The sequence below is a fragment of the Coffea arabica genome, chromosome 2e, assembly GCF_036785885.1.
Source record: "Coffea arabica cultivar ET-39 chromosome 2e, Coffea Arabica ET-39 HiFi, whole genome shotgun sequence".
Lineage (NCBI taxonomy): Eukaryota > Viridiplantae > Streptophyta > Magnoliopsida > Gentianales > Rubiaceae > Coffea > Coffea arabica.
In genome coordinates, this window is record NC_092313.1 from 19,695,424 (window position 1) to 19,716,681 (window position 21,258).

At 34.9% G+C, this 21,258-nt stretch overlaps 3 protein-coding genes across 3 annotated transcripts; 1 reads left to right on the plus strand and 2 right to left on the minus strand.

Moving 5' to 3' along the window:
- Positions 1–15: 15 nt before the first annotated feature.
- LOC140036145 (ATP-dependent Clp protease proteolytic subunit 6, chloroplastic-like) lies at positions 16–4,790 on the minus strand. The gene is made up of 10 exons (XM_072077442.1): positions 4,652–4,790; positions 3,623–3,926; positions 3,453–3,529; positions 3,177–3,249; positions 2,050–2,251; positions 1,892–1,957; positions 1,542–1,676; positions 1,131–1,184; positions 723–815; positions 16–442 (listed from the first exon to the last, which is right to left on the minus strand). Exons 1-10 carry the CDS (start codon positions 4,788–4,790, stop codon positions 323–325), a joined length of 1,263 nt encoding a protein of 420 aa, XP_071933543.1. The 3' UTR covers positions 16–322.
- Positions 4,791–6,846: 2,056 nt separating this feature from the next.
- On the minus strand, positions 6,847–10,339 carry LOC140036816 (uncharacterized). The gene is made up of 3 exons (XM_072079658.1): positions 9,979–10,339; positions 8,479–8,635; positions 6,847–7,260 (listed from the first exon to the last, which is right to left on the minus strand). Exons 1-3 carry the CDS (start codon positions 10,162–10,164, stop codon positions 7,136–7,138), a joined length of 468 nt encoding a protein of 155 aa, XP_071935759.1. The 5' UTR covers positions 10,165–10,339; the 3' UTR covers positions 6,847–7,135.
- Positions 10,340–15,114: 4,775 nt separating this feature from the next.
- LOC113731680 (uncharacterized) lies at positions 15,115–21,109 on the plus strand. Its single transcript, XM_027257061.2, has 5 exons — positions 15,115–17,181; positions 17,254–17,416; positions 19,296–19,459; positions 20,035–20,293; positions 20,711–21,109. The coding sequence occupies exons 1-5, from the start codon at positions 15,623–15,625 to the stop codon at positions 20,816–20,818; spliced, it is 2,253 nt and encodes a 750-aa protein (XP_027112862.1). The 5' UTR covers positions 15,115–15,622; the 3' UTR covers positions 20,819–21,109.
- The last annotated feature ends 149 nt before the right edge of the window (positions 21,110–21,258 follow it).

Below are 21,258 nucleotides of genomic sequence, written 5' to 3' on the forward strand. Positions count from 1 at the left end.
TAAGAGGGAATTGAATGCAAGAAACCACGTCACTTTTGACTTATGACTTAATTCTAGTACAAACACGGCAGAGCAACTTGAAGAGAAGCACCGGCCGTACCAATAAGCAAAGATGTTTCATTTTACACCTTCGCCAGGTTCTATTCTTACGCATAACACGTCCAGGTTAAATGATTCACTAAGGTTCTACTGGTATCACAACAACAGAGACTCATTCCACGACTTCCAATTACATAAGCGATACAATATGCAAAGTGTGTTGTAAAAAAGCAAGGAATTTCAATAAATTTTGCTGGGGAGAGTTTGCAATTTAATGTCTCAGTCAACAAGATGTTCCAAGAAGGTTGCAAAACAAGCATTGCCTGGCACCTGCTAAATGGCACATGTCCAATGCCATGCCGTGCTGCCACTTTGCTTGTGCAACATCAAGCCCCGCTATGCTCTGCCATTTTTACTAGCGCAAGTCACTGTTTGGAAAACATGCTATAGCTTCACGTATCACGTCTACGTTTTAGTATTCTGTTTCTAAAACCCCATCAATTAGACCAAACTCCATAGCCTGCAATTAAGATAGCCATGAAGAAATGCTACTTTTGCTAACAAATGTGGCAGCTACAGTAAAAAAAGCCGATGTTCTCAAACTAATTCCACTTAATGGACAAAGTCTTTTAATAATTTGTGTAATATAAACTAAAAGGAGAGGACAAAGCTAGCAGCATTACCTCAGAGACAGATAAGAAACGATCCCTTTCAGTGTACTGTTGCACTTTCTCAAGAGGTTGGCCAGTAAAACTAGCGTACATTCTGTCAATATTCTGCATTACATAACAATTTAAGGAGTGAAGAACTATAAGTTGACAGGTAGTAGAAGTACTAAAAGAAATTATAACAAGTCTGGGATCACAGATAAATATCATACTAACAGAAACCCAGCCTAAGCAATCAAAGTTTCATTGACATCAGAGGAGAGATGTTCTATACAAAGAAACAACAAATTGGTTGTTGGTTTCTGTTTTAACAACATGTTGGTATACCAAATTCCAGCAAAGAAGCCGGAAGAGCCAATCATAAACTGAAATAATTAGTGGAGAACATCAAAGTAAAGAAGCTGATTAGGAAAGAAAACTGACATGACGAGATTGAACTGCTTCATTCACTTGGCGCCTTACATCCTCCACATGTCCCTGCAAGAAGAAATAAAACCATTTGTGACGGACAGTTAATCAATCTTGCCAAGCATAAAAAATGGTTTCTTTATGTCAAAAGAAGCTAGCAAAACGGTGGTTTCTTTGTGTCGAAATAAAGATCTGCCAAAGATAAAATAACCTATTTATCATCATTCTGTACCATCCTGTCCTTTCCTTCTAGGAAATGAAGTTGAATAAGGGAAACCCAAGAGTAACAGAAAGTTGGTGCACACACCATTGCACTTTATAAGCTATTATTAAATTTGTTCCTCATTCTCTCTCTTTTTTAAGGTCCATCAATGATGACATTTACTCCAAAAGCAGAAAAAATTGAAATAAAGAATGGCATTGTACCCCGCATCCACTTTGCGGTTGATGTATCATAATACGTGCATTTGGCATCGCATACCGCATGCCCTTTTCTCCACCAGCAAGCAGCAGCGCACCTTGGCTTGCAGCAACTCCAAAACATACTGTACCGACCTTAGGCTTTATCAGAGACAAAACAATTGCCAAAAGAGAAGCTACGCTTGTAAAAGCAATGAGTGAAGACATTAAACCAACTGCAAATCTTCTAATTACAAACTCTTAAAAAAACATCGAAAATTCAAGCATAATATGAGCTTTACAGAGGAGAAAAGGCATGCAATATCAATCCAAGTATAAAATCACTGACAGAACTTTGAAAGAGTAGTTATGCCTACCCAGGACATGCAATCGTAGATTGCCAAGACAGAGTAGGTGCTCCCTCCTGGGCAGTTCAGATACATCTGACATGCAGAAAATGCAATACTGGTTATCAATTATTCATGTCACTCTACTAAAATTTTAACTTTATGGTTGATAGGTAATATAACATCACCAAAATATCAGTATCTTCATCAATAGTGGCCAGAGTCACGAGCTGTGATATAACTTGTTGAGCCACCTGAGAAGTAACTGGCTGACCAATAAAGATAATGCGATTCCTAAATAGGACAGTACAGAGATCCAGCGGTCCCCCTGGTGTCATTACAGCCGGCATAATGGGAGGGTTCCCTTTTTTGGCTTCTATAGGACCATAACTGTAGGCGATGAAATATCATAAGAACATAGTGTCTCAAAATCAAGGAAACCATTCTCCATGTAAAAGATGAGCATGAAAAATCTAAAAGAAACTTTGGATACTGTCCATGTCAAATCTGCACCACAAACAACCAATCACAGAGAATTAAATTGTCTTTAGTGATTAAGTGATAGTAAAGATACTAATGTTAGGCACTTTTAGAACAAATATTTCAACGACAAGGTGTACTCTGGTCCACTACAACGAGTTTTGAGAGGAAGCCCTGAAGCAAAATTCAACAATATCTACAAAGGAACATTTCATTATTGCCACCACAATTATTTTCTAGACACCACTTCATCGCAGATGGAGTTCCTTTTTTCACCCTAGCTAGTAGCTAGGCAAAAATAGCCTAGACATATATTTCATGTGGGCATGTTCAAACTTAATGTACTATTTGCATAATAACAGCATAATGCTGGATATTTGAGATGGAGACAGCCACCTTATTGGATCAGTACAACAGTCTTGTATCTACTTTGATTTCTCAATAGTTGAAAGCCCATGAAATGTGGATGCTTTATGCCCCAACCTCAGAAAAAAGAATGCCATAACTTTTTCTTCCTCAGACAATAAGCATAAGATAGCTGAAATTTTTTAACTTAAAAAAAAAACCCCTAAAAAAATGATGGTATTAATTAGATAGGAGCAAAATCGTCCTTATGTTACACCTTTAATAGTCAACAATACTAAATTGTGCATGAACATTCGTTCCTTAAAGAACAATCCAATCCCTTCATGACATTCATAACAGTGAGTTCATTTTGTCCCAAACACGCAGAAAATGAACATAAAGACGCATTACACACATGGAAATGAGCATACATTTAGAGTAGGGACTAATATTTGTAAGCTTAATACAATACAAGGAGACGATAGACAACCTGGAATTCGAGCCAGCACAAGGATCATTCTGCTCATGCTTTAACAAGAACCCGTTTGTTTTACTAGATAATCCTGCTAATTTACCAATAACGTTGTTAAGAAACTGATTGGAACAATAATTAACAAATGTTCCTAAAACCAAATAAGGACCTGATTGTACGGGGAAAGAAGACAAGAAAAGAAAATGAAAAGATAGTACACTTCTTTCCCCAATGGGTATTAAAAATAATAAATAATTTAGGTTTATTATCAGTTCAAAAATATCAAACACTTACCAATTGCAGATAAATCAGCACGGGGATTGGGCAGAGCAGATGGTAAAGATCGCTTCTGATTCCTAAGAGAAAACAATCTATAAACAGAATTGAAATTATCAAAGTAACAACAAATAAGTGCAGCTTTGAGTATCAGTGTGTGTGTCTCTGTATTGTGAATTTGAGGATACCCATCAAGGGATGACGCAGCTAAATACGGCGTCGTTCTCGGTGGATAAGAGACTCTGGGTGAACAAAACGGAGCTGCAATTGTTGAAGCCACCATTTTTCTGATTATGCTCTCGCAGTCTCTGTCTATGCAGGAACGAGAAGCAGCAGAGGAGACGGGGCTGCGTACCACGGCAGCCTCGACAAGGTTTGAAAGGGGATAAGAAGTAATCAAACTAAGAACTGGGCATCTTCGCAAATAAACGAAAGGTAAAGGACTCATGACGATAATTAGTGTCAACCATCGCCAATAAAACATATTAAAATCTGTTAATCGAATGAAACCATGTAATTAGTTGGTGAGTATTTGAAATTTTATTAGGCTTATAAATTGGAGTGTATGTTTAATATGGTTTTTTTTTCCTAAAGAAAAGAGGTTATTGGTAGTTTTTGAAAATTTTATTTTAGTTATAAAGGTGAGAGAAACTACTTAAATGTGAGGGTCAAGAAAAGATGAGATGGTTGTAAAATAAGATTAGCAAGTAATTGAACATGATAAGAAGACTTAGATATGTATAGCGGTAAGAGTCATATAACTTTTTAAAAAACTTAGGATTCGTTTGGATTAGCTGTTTTTGGGATTGTTTTTCAAAAACAATACTGTAGCATTTCGTTTTTCAAATACAAGTCCGTTTGGATTAGTTGTTTTTGGGATTGTTTTTCAAAAACTATATGAAAAACTTTTACTGTAGATGTTTTATGGATTATTTTTAGATGTATTTTTAAAACATGTTTTCGATTATTTTTATAATTTATAATTTTTATAATAATATACATTTATACATTTATAATACATTTATAAATATTTATAAATAAATATATTTATATATTTATATACAAATATATAAATGTATTATGTTATATATAATACATAATTAAATATATTTATAAATGTATAAAAGTATATTATTATAAATGTATAAATTATAAATGAATATTATATAAATGTATAAATGTATAAATGTGAGGATTGAGGAGAGACAATCAATCACCCGTCTCTGCAATTCTCCATTTTGCAGCGACTTTCCTTTCTTGTCTTCTTACTTCTTCTTCATATGCATCTCTTTGCTGTTCAGCTACATTAATTCTTTTCAGAAGCTCAGGTATGACCTCCGTTGACTGGCTGCACATCTCCTTGTCAATCCAATGCCAAAATCTGCAGCCACCATCCGCGCATACCGCAAATCTCTGCCCAGCAGCCACAATCCGCGCATGACCCTCGATATTTTCTCACACCTGTACAATGGAAAAGGCGGATTGTTGGTTTCTCGCATGCTTCCAGTTCAGCAACTTCTTTGGCTGCAATGGAGTTTTTCTTTGTTCAAGTTCGGGAAGGAGTCCCATTTTACCGAGTGGAACACAGGTCATTGTGGATAAAAATGCCCTTCGTATTTCAGCGTGCGTCTCACGTGGTCGTAGATTCCGTCAGTATTAACTGCTAATTTTGACAGAAGATCTAACATTTTATACTTTAGATAGATCGGGGGCCAAAAGTTTACTTTTAATTGTTTGGGGGTCAAAAGTTCATCATGCTAATAGTTTGAGGGCCACTGGGACTTTTTGCCCTTTATCATATAATCTAATGAATGAAAACTATAATATCAAAATGATTGTGGAAGTGTGAATAACAAAAATGAGAGTGCAAATAACATTTCCTTTTATTAAAATTAAGAAGGCATGAAAAGAGGTTATATTTGTTATCTCTTCTTAAGAAGACATGAAAGCATGGCCTTCATTGGAGTAGAATCGTAAATAATGCATAGCAATTGGGAATGTGATGAGTTAAAGTTCAAATACAATAACATGCACATTAACTAACAATTTGAAATGAAATGATTTTACAAAAAACCAACAAAATCAAATATGAAGAGTAGATGCAAAAGTTGAGAGGAATATATTTTATAAATTAAATTAAATGTGAAATGCTAGAAAAATGGAACTGGGAGTGGGAAGCTGTGTGGATGCTTGTTGCTGAAAATCCCTTCTCAAGCTTATATAGATATAGATTGCACTTTAGTTTTTAGACACTTTGCACCCATTGAACTCAGATAGTTGGACAAGAATTTGGAAAAATACCTTTTTACTGTCTTGCTTAAAATAAATTACAAACAAAAAAAATTAATTGGAGTTTTAAAATTAGAAGAAAAGCTTGTATAACTACCACTGTTTAAGGACTACCTTGTGGACATGGGTAGATCCTACATTACAGTGCTTTGCTTCCATTTCTTCAATTTAAGACCACTAAAATTAACATACTAAAATTTGACCTTCATGTGCTTGTTACTTTTTTTAAGGTATCTTTTGAATTTAACTAGGCATTATTTGGTCACCGGGCACACCAAATGTCACGATAGTTTAGTTATTTTCTATACTTTATTTATCTTTTTTTTATTATTATATGGAGAAGAGATGTTGCAATAATTGATTGTGTATAATTGTGCATTGCTGTGTTTATTCTTTCAATTGTCTCCTCCGCCCATAAATATACAAAATGATTTTCTCCTTTAAGGAAAATATTTTTTTTTTCTAAAAAATTGATGAATAGTATTTTTCCACTCGCTCCATGATGACTCGAACCCTTGACCTCTTAGTTTCAACAAATGGAGCATCTAACCAATAAGGCCATGTTTCATTGCCCCTTTAAGGAAAATAATGTGTTACTTTCTGAATGTAAATCAAATTTCGTTTCCATCTAGTCTTAGTTTGCAGACTTGTAGACTTTCCCAAGCTCAAATTGGGAAGTTCATATCATAAAAGCAATACATTATGGATGTCACTTGCCAGCGTTCCTCAATTGACTCAGACTTATCTTAGTTTTAGGATGTCTTGACGATATGTTATTTTACTTTCAATAGTATACATGTATTAGCATTCAGCCTTGGCGCCCGTCATCAGAAAGACTTTGCCAGCACATGAATGGAGTGTTGGAGGGCTGCCCCAACACTTTCACAGAAAGATTGAGCAGTATGTAGAAGTTCAACTAGAGGTGCTGCTGCATCATTTCTTTACTTGACATTTCTCAAAATAGTCAGCTGTAGCATTCTTAATCTCATGTTCAAGACCGTATCTCTTGTTCCTGCTCTAGTGGAACTATCCACCTGCAGCACAAATCTCATTGTAGCACAAAAATTTACTGATAAAGTAGCCAATTCCTCAATTTAGGGGGAGAAAAAGATAAAAAGGGGAGTGCATAACAATCTCCAGACAAGGAGCAACAATGAATTATGTTATTGGACCAATAACAATCACGAAAACAATAGCCATCTAGGGGCACAAGTGGCATAGTAGGATCGTGGAAGTCAACCAGGTTAATAAGATGTTAAGCAGAATAGAGTAACGGTTATATTTTCAGAATTACTTCTCCAGAACTCCTTCCAAGAATTAGTAATATACATGAAGAGACGTATACAGACATCCTGCTATTCGTTTCCCAGCAAAGAATGAACAACATACTGGAGTGATAAGATGGATCTTAATCATTTGAGTGACTCTCTGCCTCCGAGTGTCTGAATTATAGCTTCTAGGAGCTTAATTTCATTGTCCCGCTTAGAAATTTCTTCTTGCTTTGCTCGCAACTCTTCCATGTGCAATTCAAATACTTCTGCAAAAGAGAAACATATTAGGGTGAAAGCAACTGTCACAAGCAATCTTATAACTACAAGATTTAGTATTGTGTGACAAAGAGAAACTTCTCTCATATTTGTTAGCTTATAGTCTTCACATTAAATAGGAAATAACATGGCCATCACCAAAATTGCAGAAAGACCTCAATAACTTTCTGAAGGCTGGGGCCAGAAGAATAGAAAACTGACGCAAGGTATGCATAACAGGAGATGACCAAATCAGCTAAAGCCTGCTCCAGACTCTTATTTTGGGTCTAAAACAGCTAGATGATGCAGTTCACCTTCACCTTCCCATGCAGTTATTTCCAAAAATTGCACTCATTACTTTTAACATCAACATACTGAAGCGGCATTGCATGTAGCCCAACGTAAATTAAAAGGCAGGAACAGGCACTAGGCTAGCTCTTTGTGACTTTTGGGAAAGCATTTAGATTTTTAGCCTATTAAAATCCAATTTTAGAAAGAGAGAAAATTCAGGGTTCATCTGAGACAGACAAAGGAAGCAACTTATAAAAATATCTAGAATTACTTTAGGATCTAAACAAGAAAGTTCACTGCACAAAGGCTCAAAGCAAAGAAACTACAAGATGGAGAAGCAATTTAGTTTTCAACTTACTCCTTCATTACATGATCTGACCATAAATTCGGGATAGGTTTTGGAAAACCTGATTATGTACCCATTCCCCCAAGCATGAGAACAGTATGGGGTCTTTATTTGCTGAGACTGTATAAGTCATAAATCAGAAAAACTTAACCAACTTAACCTTAATGAATAATTACTACAAAGACCTTTTAATCTGAAGATTGTAGGTGGAAATATTGCAAATGAGACAAAAGCTTTGCAATATGAACTTCCATCAGAAGCAGATGCCCATGTAACACCAAAAGTTTCCACCGATCAAGATTGCATAACAAGCAGGCTTTTAAAGTACTGTCAGAGTCCCAACAACACAAGCAATCACCCCAACATAACCAGAGTACAGCACACTTACCTTAATGGATGAAGTTCTTCAATAATACAGGACAAATGCACTAGGTAAAGGTAAAGAAATAGATGTAAACTTTTACTAGAACTTATATTATGACCACAGCTTATTTTGGTCAAGAATCTCCTAGAACACAATTGATTCCATTTCTCTTCTTTAATGACGCATAAGGTGCTTATTCCACACTAAAGGAGAGAAAAGAAAATGTACTTGTAGTGTTCTCAAGCTCTCTCGTAACCTCCAAAGCACGTAGTTCGGCAGCTTTCTGTGCTGCCTCAGCCTGTCGTTTTTCATTTCGTGCACGGGCTGCAGCAGATATGGCAGCATCTAACTCCCGTTCCAAGGTCTCAACTCTTTGTTCAAGAACCTGCCATTTGAAAACAGCCCATCAATATGCTCACCTCAGTCAGAATTTCAGTCCTTTAATAGAATTAAAAGCTGATCATTATTTGTAGTTGGAACACAAGGATTTGAAACTAGATTTTTCAGCAATGAACTTCATAGAGATATAAAACTCCGTGGCCTTTATCCATAATCATAACAAACCAATGGTAACACAAGGTAATCAAACAATAAGTATATGGTTTGGTCTATGAGAAATTTGCAAGAACGTACTCATTTTCAAACAACCTAGTGTTATTTTGAATCACATGACTTATGGAATATAAGTGTATACTTAGTATACTTTCCTTTGAAGTATTTGTTCTATCGAGAATTCCTTTGATGCTAGTCTGAATGGCCAGTGACCCATACATGTCAGTTGATCAGGGCCAAACTGATCTGTAACCTTCAGTTTTGTGCATTATGATCCACCTAAAGCATCGTGTCTTTCAGATTCTCTTACATTTATTGAAGATCCTTGCTTCAGAAAATTAAATTACCCTTCAAATAGCAAAGAACAATATCACTTTAAAGTGAACTCATTGTAATCCTTTTATGATCAAGTCGGCTTCTAAATCAGTATCAACCCCAGTAACAATTGATACATTTTCTTCTTTTTGTCCTTCTCTTATGCGGCAATAGGTACATGTTGCTCTAACTATAATATGTAATAGTGCACAGATATATGCGCTCTTTGGTTTGCCAAGCACTTGAATTTTACATCTGATTGCCGCCTGAAGCTGCATAAATCTCACAAGCAACAAAAGCATGCAATCCGACATCTATTTAACAACATTGAATCATATAGCTAAAAGATACAGCTTGAACGCAGAAAACAAACTATACTAAGTCTGGTTTAGAAGTTTATACTGACCAAAATCAACAGCTCTAGTGCAGACAAGTGGAGATCACCTCAATACCATGTCAATAACCAAATCAATCATCAATGCAAGGAACAAAAAGCCAAGAAACTCCAATTATAACCATCCCATTTATGAAGCAGAAGAAAAAAAAAACAAATAAATGAAAAGGAATATCACAGTAAAATTGCCCGACAACAGTAGGTGAACGTAGTCAATTAAAAAAACAAACATTCAATCTTTCCAGCAGTCCAATAAGATATATTCAGTGAATTAGAACAAAATCTGAGATACTTTAGCTTAAATATCATATAAATAAATTCTAAACGAAAGCAGTTTTCCAACAAAACATACCAAATCAAGGAAAACCCAGAATATAATTAGTCAAATACTGCATGAATATTCAAAGAATCCAATAATATAGAGTAGATAAGATTAATCAAATTGATAACGGTAGCCAAAGAAGTGCCTTGATAGTTCGAGCTTGCTCAGAGCTGAGAGAGGCTTTGGCGAAAGTCTCTTCGTCAACATATACAGCCTTCTTCATTAGTAGCTTCTGAAGTGAATCGAGATTAGCCGCTATCTCTGATAAATTCGTGATCGCTGCAGTCCATCTCTCGCTTCCTTTCGCCTTTTCCTTGTCTCTTTCTTCCATTTTTTCGAAGTCTTCCGAAGCCTTGGCAACTACCCTGCAAGCAAGGTTAGCACCCGATGAAAATATGAAATCCCGTCTTCTGGAGAACGACGCCGTTTCCTTTCTAGACCGATTTCCCAACAAACTTCAACCCAATCCCTCTTATCCTTTTTCTTTTTTTGTTTTTTTTTGTTTTTGATAACGTAAAATTTCCTCATTGACTTCTTATGCCGTATCATTTTATTCGTTACTGTCAGGGCTGCAAACGAATCGAACCGCTCGCGATTAATATCGAGCTCGCGTCGAGTTCGAGCCGGCTCGAGTCAAACTCGAACTCGAACTCGAGCTCAGAATATTAAACTCGTTAGCTCCCGAGTCGGCTCGCGAGCTTGAGTATATATATATTTTTATTTTATTTTTATTTTTATTTAATAATAAAATTACGTATATTATATATTTTTTTTATTTTTTATTTTCATAATAAAATTACATATATATTCTTAATATTTTATTATTTATTAACAAAAAAAATATTATTTTATTTATTTTTTAAAAAATAAAATAATTATTTTTATTTTTTTCGAGCTCGGCTCGACTTGATTCGAGTCGAACTCGAGCTCGAAAATTGCCGGCTCGTCGAGCTCGAGCTTGGTAAAATTCAGTCGAGACTCGGCTCGATTAGCTCAAAACTCGACTCGGTTCGGCTCGTTTGCAGCCTTACTGATATCTATTTCTCTTGTACATTTCTAAGTTCTAACCTTAAAATAAATTTACCCCCTGAAAGAAGAAAGTTCTGGTGACTGCTTTTAAACATTTTAAAAGTTATTATGAAAGTCACATTTACTCGCACCAAAAAAAAAAAATAAAAGAAAGTTCGACTTACACATTTTTCCTCTTCTTATGGGGAATTCTTATTGTTCATTCGCCCTCTTTTTTAGAGGGGGTTGATATAGTTGTTGGCACTTGGCATATCTCCTAACAATTTCGCTAATTAACTAAATAAACATACAAGAAGCAGAAGAAAAAACGTATGGAGGATTACGTTATGATTGATACCTTTTATATCTTGGACTCACACATATCCTGTAGCAAAACTAGTCTCATCTGCTTGTGTCGAAATTAATACTACTATTGGAATAATCAGATCACTTTTAGAAAGTTTGGTATAGTTATTTTTTGCTATAAAAGTTTACTACGTGAGCCTATTTGGATTGTTGTTTTCTAAAATATAATATAGTGACTTGATATATATGAGATAAAAATATGATTAAAAAATGTGTTCATAAAAAAATTTTTTTTTTTGAGACAGAAAAAATGGCAACTCAAATGAGGCACTGTTAATCTACAATGATTGAGTGTTTAAAGATCCTATAAGTAATTGAATGCCTGAAAACCTCCAAATTAGAATAATCTTGATATACTTTAAACTCATATATTATACGTATGTATGCGTGTATTGTTCCCCAACACTAGTTAGTTGTGCTATTTTGTGCTTGATTTCTAACTAAAGTAAGGAGACATGTGGTTAGTAATTTAGATTATGTAGAATAGTTGTTTATGAAGCCGTTGATGGTATACTATTATGTAGATAGTCATATTGCATGATAACAAAAAAGAAACAAATATTATGCTTATTTCTTGTTAGCTAATTATATATAGTCAACATGGAGACTAAAACAAATCTCATATAAAACATCTCCAATTGCACTAGGGCGGATTTACAAACGAGTAAAATGGAGAGAAATGTGCAAAGTTGTTGCTAGGATCAGCGGATATATCCTCGTTGTCAACTTTACCCATATTGACTAAATCAATAATACTTTTGAGATTATTTATTTTGCAATTAAATTAAATGCTTGAACTTAATAGATAAAATGAAAATACATATAGAGTGAAAAATGTTCAAGAATTCTTGAAGACTGAAAAGTCGTAAGGTTAAATAAGTAAAATAATAAAATTTTGGCTTAATTTAGTTAACTTCAGTAAATAAAACAAGAAAATTTGAAACACAAAATGTTTAAATGCATTAATAAAAAAGACATTTATACCGTTAAATTAGCAATTATTAGATACAATACCAAAAAGAAATCTTATTTTTTGTTTTCTAAAAATAGGATTCAACCATTTGACACAAAAAACAAGTAGAATAATGCAAATAAGGGTAAAATTAGAATAATGCAAATGAGGGTAAAATTAGAACTTTTAATATTTTTCAATAGTGAAAGTTTTTTTTTTACCTTCCCTCTCTCCCCTACTATTAGAAAACATAATAATATTAGAAAAAACTACAAATCAAACCAAACACTAAAGGGCGTAATATATCTAAGCTTAGACAAAATGATTTAAAACAATGTTTTGAAACTTGGATCGGACAGTGACTCGGTCGAACCCAATTGTCAGGGGTCAATGGGTTCAATTCGGGTCGAACCCATCTAAGAACCAGGTGATGTCATCATGATGTTATAAATATATAATAATTTTATATAACATATATTAAACTTTATTTCCAAACATTCTATAATTCAATACCCTTTGAACCTATCTCAAATTTAATGTTTAGAAGTTGTAAATAATTGATAAGCTTAGAACTAAATTTGTAAGACCTATTTGAAGAAGTAAAGAAATTAAAGCTACAATTGAAACTCTAGAAAAACTTATAGGAGCAATTATAATTGTTTAAAATATTTGGAGGTCAAAACAGAATAATAGAAAAATTTATTAAACATTCACTTCATTAACCTAGCAATACCGTCTCCCGGCCTCATCGTCCTCCGATGAGGAGCAACAAATGCATTATTGAGGAAATGGCATACCAAATAGTGAAGCCGGCAAAGGTTGGTTTGGATGAGCCTTAGGAGTGGGTTCATTAGATTAGGATCACACTTTGTTCTGAAAACATTAAAGAGTTGCCGTTTTTCGGATGAATTCCATCTTTTTCCGTTTTTTCATTCTTCTTTTGGGTCTCTTTTTTTATCAATCTCTTTTTTGCTTTTAATCTTTTTCTTTTTTTCTTCCATTACCAGAAGAAAATATCATATCATCTTATTATTTTACATTCTTTCCTCTCATGTTTTTCAAGTTCTTGATTCAAAACTTAAATGAACATTTTTTTTCCTTTTTATTCTCCCTCTCTTTCTTACTTTTTCTTTTGATTTTCGAATTTTGATGTTAGATCTGTAGTAGATCTTGCTTGATAGATCAATTAAGCTTGATTTATATATTTTTTTCTTCAATGTAATTTAGGAAAATAAAAAAGTAAAAAATAGAAAGCCAGCCAAAAGAAAAAAGTTTACCTCAAAAAAAGAAAAAAGGAAAAACCCAGTTCTGACTAGTTTAATGGTTTTGGGTTAAACCTAGGTTTGACCGAGTTTTTGTTAGGTAGGTTTTTGGAGAGGCTCGGACTAGATGCCTGGCCGATTCCCCCGTTCAACCGGCCGGTCCAGTCCGAGTTAAAAAACATAGGTTTAAAGTTTATGTATATCAAATCAATCATTACATACATTTGAAATTAGTGACAAAGAGATGAAGAATGTACGTGTAAGAATTGAATTGATAAACTCTCTCTCTCTCTCTCTCAATAAACCTTTCGACACCCAACTATTAGATCGATGATTCAAGAACGCTAAAAGTCCTCCCATAGTCACTGGATCAACCTTAATAATCGAGAAGTTGTATCATTTATGTAAACAAGTAATAAAAAAATGTGGTTTAATTTTATAAAATTCAATACATAAGAAAAAAAGAATCACATGCTACAGTATACTTTGTATACAAAATTTAAAACATGTGGTTGATTAAAAAACCGAATACACTTATTGAAAAAACTGAATAGTAAAAATATGTTTAAAAAATATCAATACTTCAAAAAAATTAAACAATCAAAATGCCTTTAACAAATATAAATTTGGAACTCGTAATCCTTACTGGTTCATGTATACATACAATACATACTTTTCCAAAAAAAAAAAAAAAAAACTACATAATTTTCCTACTTCACATGGTCAAATATCTCTTGTCACCAACTTATTTTCACATCACAACTTCATTAGGGACACCTAAAAAAAACGTTGTTATTGAGATATAATGTTCTGAAGAAAGCAAAATATGCATCATGATAAAATTTGGAATTGGAATTGGATGCATGTTACCTAGGGTTGCAAATGACTCAAATCTATTTCAATGCTTGCTAGTTGGCTCAATCAAAACTCGATTCAATCTTAGTATTGAGTCGAGTTTGACCTCGCTTGGCGAGCCAATCAAGTATTCAACTTGTCAAGCTAGATTGAATTCATATATTTGCAATATTTTATATTTTAATAGCGAAATTACATATGTCTCTCATATATTTTTATTATTTATTAAGATGAAATGTCCAATCTATTTATTTTAAAATTATATATATATTATTTTTGTTTGAGGTTGAGTCCAGTTTGACTAGCTTCAAACTAGTGTTTGAACTTGAACTCAAGTTTTCATATGAAGGTTAATTGAGTTCGAATTTGTGGTGTCATTGAGTCTCAGCTTGAGTTTGAATAGATAAAGTTGCGTGGATTGGTCTCATTTATAGTTCTAATACCACCTTATCTTTTAAATTGATTTTAAATCGTATATTTTTAATGTGAGATATATCTATACTCGAGAGTATACAAAATGTTAGTGTAACCTTCACAATACTCACAAACTGACAAAGCTAAACAACGAATGTATTTGGATAAGAATTATTTGCTAAAAAATTATTTGTTTATATTACAAATATATTTTTAACAAAATTTTTATTTTTAATTATTTTTTATCTTATATATATTATATCGCAAAAAATTATTTTAAATAGTATTTTAAATAATCGCATATCCAAACATCCGAAACGTACGTGGGCGTTGAGAGCAACCAGCACTCCTTGACTCTTTGATTTGTTCAATAATATTTATTTTCGCTCACTCAATTGCTATATATGTTCTCGGGTGTGTGAGACTGTGAGTGAGAGAGGGGGAGAGAGAGTCTGTTGCTTTTCTCCAGCTTTAATGGCGTGAGACCGTACCAGAAGAGTGCGTGTGTATGTATTCTCTACAGTACATGTATGTAACCGTATCCAGTCCATTCTTCTTTGCATGCTTCACCAACTCATCCCAATAGAAAACCCAAAACCCAAATGAGCCGATTATTAAACTTATAATCCAACGAGAAAAAATGGATTTTGAATAAAATTTTACAATCACCATTCCCCACCCCACCTCACTCTTTCCATTTTCTTCAATCAAGACTCTTTTTTTGGTCTTTCACTCCATCCCAGATGATCAAAAGCGGTAATCTTTTCTGCGTTTCTGTTACTCTTTTTTTTTCTTAGTCTTTCTTAGATCAGTTTCCAATGTGGGCTTCTTGATTCTTGCCTTGCCTGCTTTTGCTGTAAATCTTTGGTTATTACTACCTTCTTGTTGTGAATCTTAGTTATTGTTGAAGAAGGGGAAAAAGGAGGAGGAAAATGAAAGATGATGAGGAGCTTGAATTGCTATTGGGTGAGATCCCTCATGCAATATCCTTCAATCATCATCATCATCTTAGACATGGTCATGGTAGTGATCACCATCATCATAATCTTGATGAGTCTTTGTTGGCACAAAAAATGACTGGTATGATGTACCGTATGGGTATGTATGATGATGTGACATTGGATCATAATAATAAACATACGTGTGCTTCCCCTGTGAGTGGGTTTTCTCTGCATTCAGATGGCTCTTCTTCAAGTTTGTTCTCTGGTGGGCATTCATTTTCAGACAATGGATCCCCTACCACACCTCCAGTGGAAGAGCTTCAAACTCACTCAAATGGTGGTACTAGTACACAATCACATTACTCTGACCGGTTGTGGATGGAGAACAAATCTCCCGATTCGTATTTTGGGCGGAAGGCTGATGATAACGTGTTTGATGAGCTGAGTTTGTTAAGAAATTTGAGTCGAATGTATGTTAGTAAGGAGCCAGAGGATGTAAAATTGCTAAATTTAAGTGGTCGTCAGATTTTTGATCGTGTTAGTGGTGGGAATATCGGGATGGATTTGGATCAACATGGCTTGTTTTCACAATATTATGCCAGAGGCATTTCTGATTATGGGAGAATTCAGTGCCCTGTTCCAGGAAGTCCCTTGAGTTTAGACGCTAATCTATTAGGATCCCGGTATTCCCTGAGTCAATCAGGTGAACCATATTCTCATTTATATGGTAGAAATGGTTCTGTGAGTGCCCAATTTTGTCTTACGAAGGGACTGGATGCTCATCATTATGTGGGATTTCCAGTTAACAACTTGTCAGGTACTGTGACTCGCCCTTCTATTACTGAGGCTCAATATTATGCTCAGCGAAATGGGATGGGTATCCTATCCAAAAATGATGTATTTCACTCTCTGGATGTGCCTCAGTTGGCTCCAATGAAGACTCAAGCCAATGTGGAAAATGTAAATTATTATCGCCAACAGCGAACAAATGCATGTAAAATAGTACGTCCACACGTTAGAGTACCTCATGGAAGTCTTGAGGCTCTTTCTGGTGAACAAAGCTTGATTATTCAAGGGGAAAGTTTGAATTATGCGTTAAATCGAGGACAGGAACGATCAAGGCACAACAAGGGTTCCCCATATGAGGCTGATGTAAATGCACATCAAGAAAAGCAGTCACTTATAGATGGTTGCCCCCAGATTGCAGGAAATCAAGTACGTGCTCAAAGTCTCAGACTGTGTTGCCCATTTTCTCTGCCATCAAAGTGTAACTCCTTGGGAGAAGCTCAAGGTTACATTTACTACATAGCAAAGGATCAACATGGTTGTCGATTCTTGCAAAGGATGTTTGATGAGGGAACTCCTCAAGATGTTCAAGTCATATTCACTGAGATAATTGACCACGTAGTTGAACTTATGATGAACCCTTTCGGGAATTACCTTATGCAAAAGCTATTGGAAGCGTGCAATGAAGAGCAGAGAATGCAGATTCTGCTCAGGGTAACAGCAAAACCTGGAGAGCTCATCAGAATCTCATTAAACACCCATGGGTAAGATTTGCATCTTTCGCTTGGAGTATTATTCAGCACAATACTGATCTAACAAAGCTATTACTGTATCAGCACACGAGTGGTTCAAAAATTGATTGAGACGCTTAAATCTAGGCAGCAGACGTCACTAGTTATTTCAGCTCTTGAACCTGGATTTCTTGCTCTTATCAAGGACCTAAATGGTAATCATGTCGTCCAAAGATGCCTGCAATGCCTTAGCTATGAAGACAGCAAGGTACTCCTCTATTTCACTGAAGCTTCTTGGACATTCTTAAGTGATCTTCCTCTTTTTTATGCAATTTCTGTCATCGATTTGAGTTATAGTATAAAAGTTTATGTTTTGGATTTCCTGATTGTCTGATTACAGTATAGATGTCTGTAGGATATTGGTTGAGAAGATTGGCTTCATATGTAGGGATAACCTTGTTGCATCATGAGTTAACATAGATTATATCTGACAATGGGCTAAAGTTCATAGCAAATGAATCTTATGCTTTGCTGTGGTTTATTTTTGATGAATTTCAAAGGCCTTCTCGTGAATTTCAAAATGCATTCAACACTATTCTTTTGCTGCTTCACTTATCAGAAGAAGTATGTATGCTCCTTATCTTGGTAAGTATACCAAATGCAAGAATTGGGAAACAGTTTTGTATAAGAGCTTTCTATTGCTTTGTTGTGTCTCTGAAAGATGAGAAGACATGATACCCAATGTTTCTCTTATTTCTTTCTGTGATTCTCATGATTGAAAGGAGAGACTGTGGATCTCTTCTCACTATTACATAATCAAAGTTTCCTGTGGTGATATCCTTTCACGACATTGACACGTTAGTCAGACATCTAAATGCTATAGAGGTTCAGTTCCGATGGTCTAAATGTCGGCCAAAGTCGTCATATTCTCATTTGGTTTTTATGGGACAATTCTTTTAGCTTAGCAAGCCAATAAGCCCTCAATAATAAGGCAAACATATGGGTTTTCTGCTTTGAACGCTGTTATCATTTATGGAGGATTTTTTTTCTTTTTTGGGCATTGCACAAACATTACTGATTGCTGAATTGTCTGTTTTCGACTTTGGCTAGTGTTCAGGCTGCTATAAGATGAATCATGCGTCTTTACTTGAGCATGAAAAACTTAGTTAAATGTTGTTTTCTGTTTTGGTGTAATACATACTGATGTGTCTTGTTTCTTACCTTGAGAAAGGAGGATGGAGTGGCCTATGACAAATAAAAGGGAGTGGTAGTGCCTTGTTTGGAAAAATTGAGAGGACATAGAAATTGAAGTGGATTGGATAGTAAGAAGGCTTGTGACAGAGGGCTTACTCTTATCCTCTACCAAATGTCGTTACTAATTGTTACTTGAGTTCACTAAGACAATACTCATATGCCTTACCTTTGCTCTTACATATGCATCGAATGTGTCATACATGTGGTTTTGACACAGACATGTGAGAGCATAGATAAAAAATTGCTAGCACTGAGGAAAATTGGCTACAGGGAAATGAAAGTTAATTCACAATTAACTAAAGCTTACTATATTATGGAATGGGCATTCCACGTAACAGAAAGTTGGCTTTTCAAGGAGTATAAATCGTGCGCATTGGATAGTGTTTCTGTATAATACAAAAAATTTAGAGTTCCAATTAATGCTAGAAGATGGGGTTGCTGCATTAAGTTATAGTCAGCCAAGTAAAGCTCCCAGATTTGTGGGCTTTCAGAAAGGAATTATTGCTGTATCTTGAATTCATAAAGTCCTTAACTATCAAAAGAGTAGAAACATGAAAAAGTCAGGGCCTTGACTATCATAAGAGTTTGTTCATAAACTTGTGGGTTGCAAAAGAAATCATGCTGAAAGAATTCACATTTCTACATGGCTTAATGAGGGCATAGGCCGGCTGAATCTTACTTTGCCAACAAACAAGAACTTCAATTAACTTTATCAAAGCTAGCATCACTTTTCTGAAGCAACATGAAGTTTGTTATGATCTCAGGATTAGGATTTTCATGGAGACCAATCACTTGTTAAAGCGTTATCAGAGTTGTGATACCATTTGATTCAAGTTGGTTGATTCTTTACCTTATCACCTATCTTATATGGATTCTTTATGACATTTTGGCAGTTCATTTTCGTTGCTGCTGCAAAGTATTGTGTTGACATTGCAACTCATCAGCATGGCTGCTGTGTTCTACAAAGATGTATTAGCCATGCAAGTGGAGAACATCGGGAAAACTTGATTGCAGAAATTTCTGCAAATGGCCTTCTGCTTGCGCAAGATGCATTTGGGTAATTACGCACAAGAAGAATATCAATTATTATTTTTGTAACAACTTCTTGTTTGAGCATTTTTGTGGAACGTTGTATCATATACTACATAGAAAAGCTAGATGTTCTGTGCCTAACTATAATCACAAGTATTAGAATCCTACTGGAGAGTGGAGTTTGACAGCTTAAGTTTCAAGTTCTAGAGCTACAAAATTTAACCCTTGCCTTGTTTTTCTTTATAATTTTAATCAGCTAATCGTCATATTTATTGGCTCATTTGACTGAAAATCAAGATAAGTTAAGTCTTTCTTCTGTTTGTTGGGTCTTGATATGTCCATATCGCATCATCTCTCCCCCATTCTGCAGGTGGCAACTCTTAATGTTGTTAGTTCATTAGTGTGTTGGTTGTTTACTTGTATTGTTAACTATCTGGTTTTGCAGTTGTTTTCAGTTTGCTTGTGTTTTGAAAAATTCTACTAAAACCATTAAACTTTAAACAAAATTTGAAGCTCTAATTCTTCCAGCTTAGGTAGATACATATTATCTTCCTCAGTTCTTCCAGTTATTTCTTATTTCAAGATGTGTTTTTATTACAGGAATTATGTTGTTCAGTTCATCTTGGAGCTTAAGATCCCATCTGCCACAACCAAGTTGGTTTGCCAGTTTGAGGGAAACTATGTCCATCTCTCGACACAAAAGTTCAGCAGCCATGTGGTTGAAAAATGCCTAGCAGTATGTAGTAATGAAGTGCGGTCAACGATAATTCATGAATTACTGTCTGCAACTCATTTTGAGCAGTTGCTTCAAGATCCACATGCCAATTATGTTGTCCAAACAGCTCTCAAAGTTTCTGAGGTATGAGTTCCCACATTGTACAGATATTTACTCATTTAAGATACTTCTTAAGCAATTATCTACCATGTTGTGAAATTCTTTTGATGAAAAGCTTTGTTCTTTATTTTGATTCATGTAATATGGGTTTCATTTTGCGCATTAACTTGAACCAAGAAAATTTTCTTTCTTCAGTTCTCAGAGTCTAACATTTGTATATAATACATGGAATAGAAGTGGCCTTGTTGGAATGAATTAGTTGAACAAGTTTTTTCCTGGGATTTGATCTGTTAAGTTTGTTGAATGCACTCTAGATTTTCCGGACATTTAAGTTACCAGTTGGCTGCTTATTTTGCTTGCAATCTATTTAAGAGATTTGGAGGCCAATGAATGCTGATAAGCATGTGTATCCTAATAATTTAACCTTCGATATGAAATCAGGGTCCTCTTCACAATTCGTTGGTTGAGGCAATTGAGTCCCACAAGGCAATCTCACGTAACAGTCCGTATTCTAAGAGAATTTTTTCCCACAAGCTTTTGAAGAAGTGATACAAATCATCCCTCTTTGGTAAGGCTCATGTTGTTGTTCTCCCTTCAGGGGTTATTACATTTTGCACTCCCCACTGAATAGTATCCATGAGGAATGGGTATTTATCTGTACGAATATCCTAAGACAGAATCCATTTCTTCAATTTTGCTCTTCAAAGTTTGTTCACTTGGTCCTTAACTGGGATCTGCAGAGTGTAAAGAAGAGGCAACTATGCTTTCAGTTACTTGAAAATGGAGCTGTAATGTACTATTTTGTTGTTAATGTACTTTCCAATAGTTTTAATCCCTAAACCTCACATTGTATGAGTTTAAACAGATGTAGGGCTCTTTTTTGTTTTGTTTCAAGGCATATATGTAGGCTTTCATCGTTAGAAGTACAGTACTTTGAATGCTTCTCAAGTGCGAGTGCTTTGCCAGATCTGAGACTTTAATCTTTGGTT

Excerpts from the sequence above, each read along its gene's own strand:
- LOC140036145 (XM_072077442.1), bottom strand. The coding sequence starts at position 4,790 with ATGTGCAGCCAGTCAACGGAGGTCATACCTGAGCTTCTGAAAAGAATT. Across the intron at positions 1,185-1,541 it reads AACCGCAAAGTGGATGCGGG|GGACATGTGGAGGATGTAAG; the intron begins GTACAATGCCAT and ends TTCTTCTTGCAG. Across the intron at positions 443-722 it reads GTTTCTTATCTGTCTCTGAG|AGCATAGCGGGGCTTGATGT; the intron begins GTAATGCTGCTA and ends TAAAAATGGCAG.
- LOC140036816 (XM_072079658.1), bottom strand. The coding sequence starts at position 10,164 with ATGGAAGAAAGAGACAAGGAAAAGGCGAAAGGAAGCGAGAGATGGACT. Across the intron at positions 8,636-9,978 it reads AGCAAGCTCGAACTATCAAG|GTTCTTGAACAAAGAGTTGA; the intron begins GCACTTCTTTGG and ends TTCAAATGGCAG. Across the intron at positions 7,261-8,478 it reads AGAGCTTGAGAACACTACAA|AAGTATTTGAATTGCACATG; the intron begins GTACATTTTCTT and ends TCTCTTTTGCAG.
- LOC113731680 (XM_027257061.2), top strand. The coding sequence starts at position 15,623 with ATGAAAGATGATGAGGAGCTTGAATTGCTATTGGGTGAGATCCCTCAT. Across the intron at positions 17,182-17,253 it reads ATCTCATTAAACACCCATGG|CACACGAGTGGTTCAAAAAT; the intron begins GTAAGATTTGCA and ends TTACTGTATCAG. Across the intron at positions 20,294-20,710 it reads CAGCTCTCAAAGTTTCTGAG|GGTCCTCTTCACAATTCGTT; the intron begins GTATGAGTTCCC and ends ATATGAAATCAG.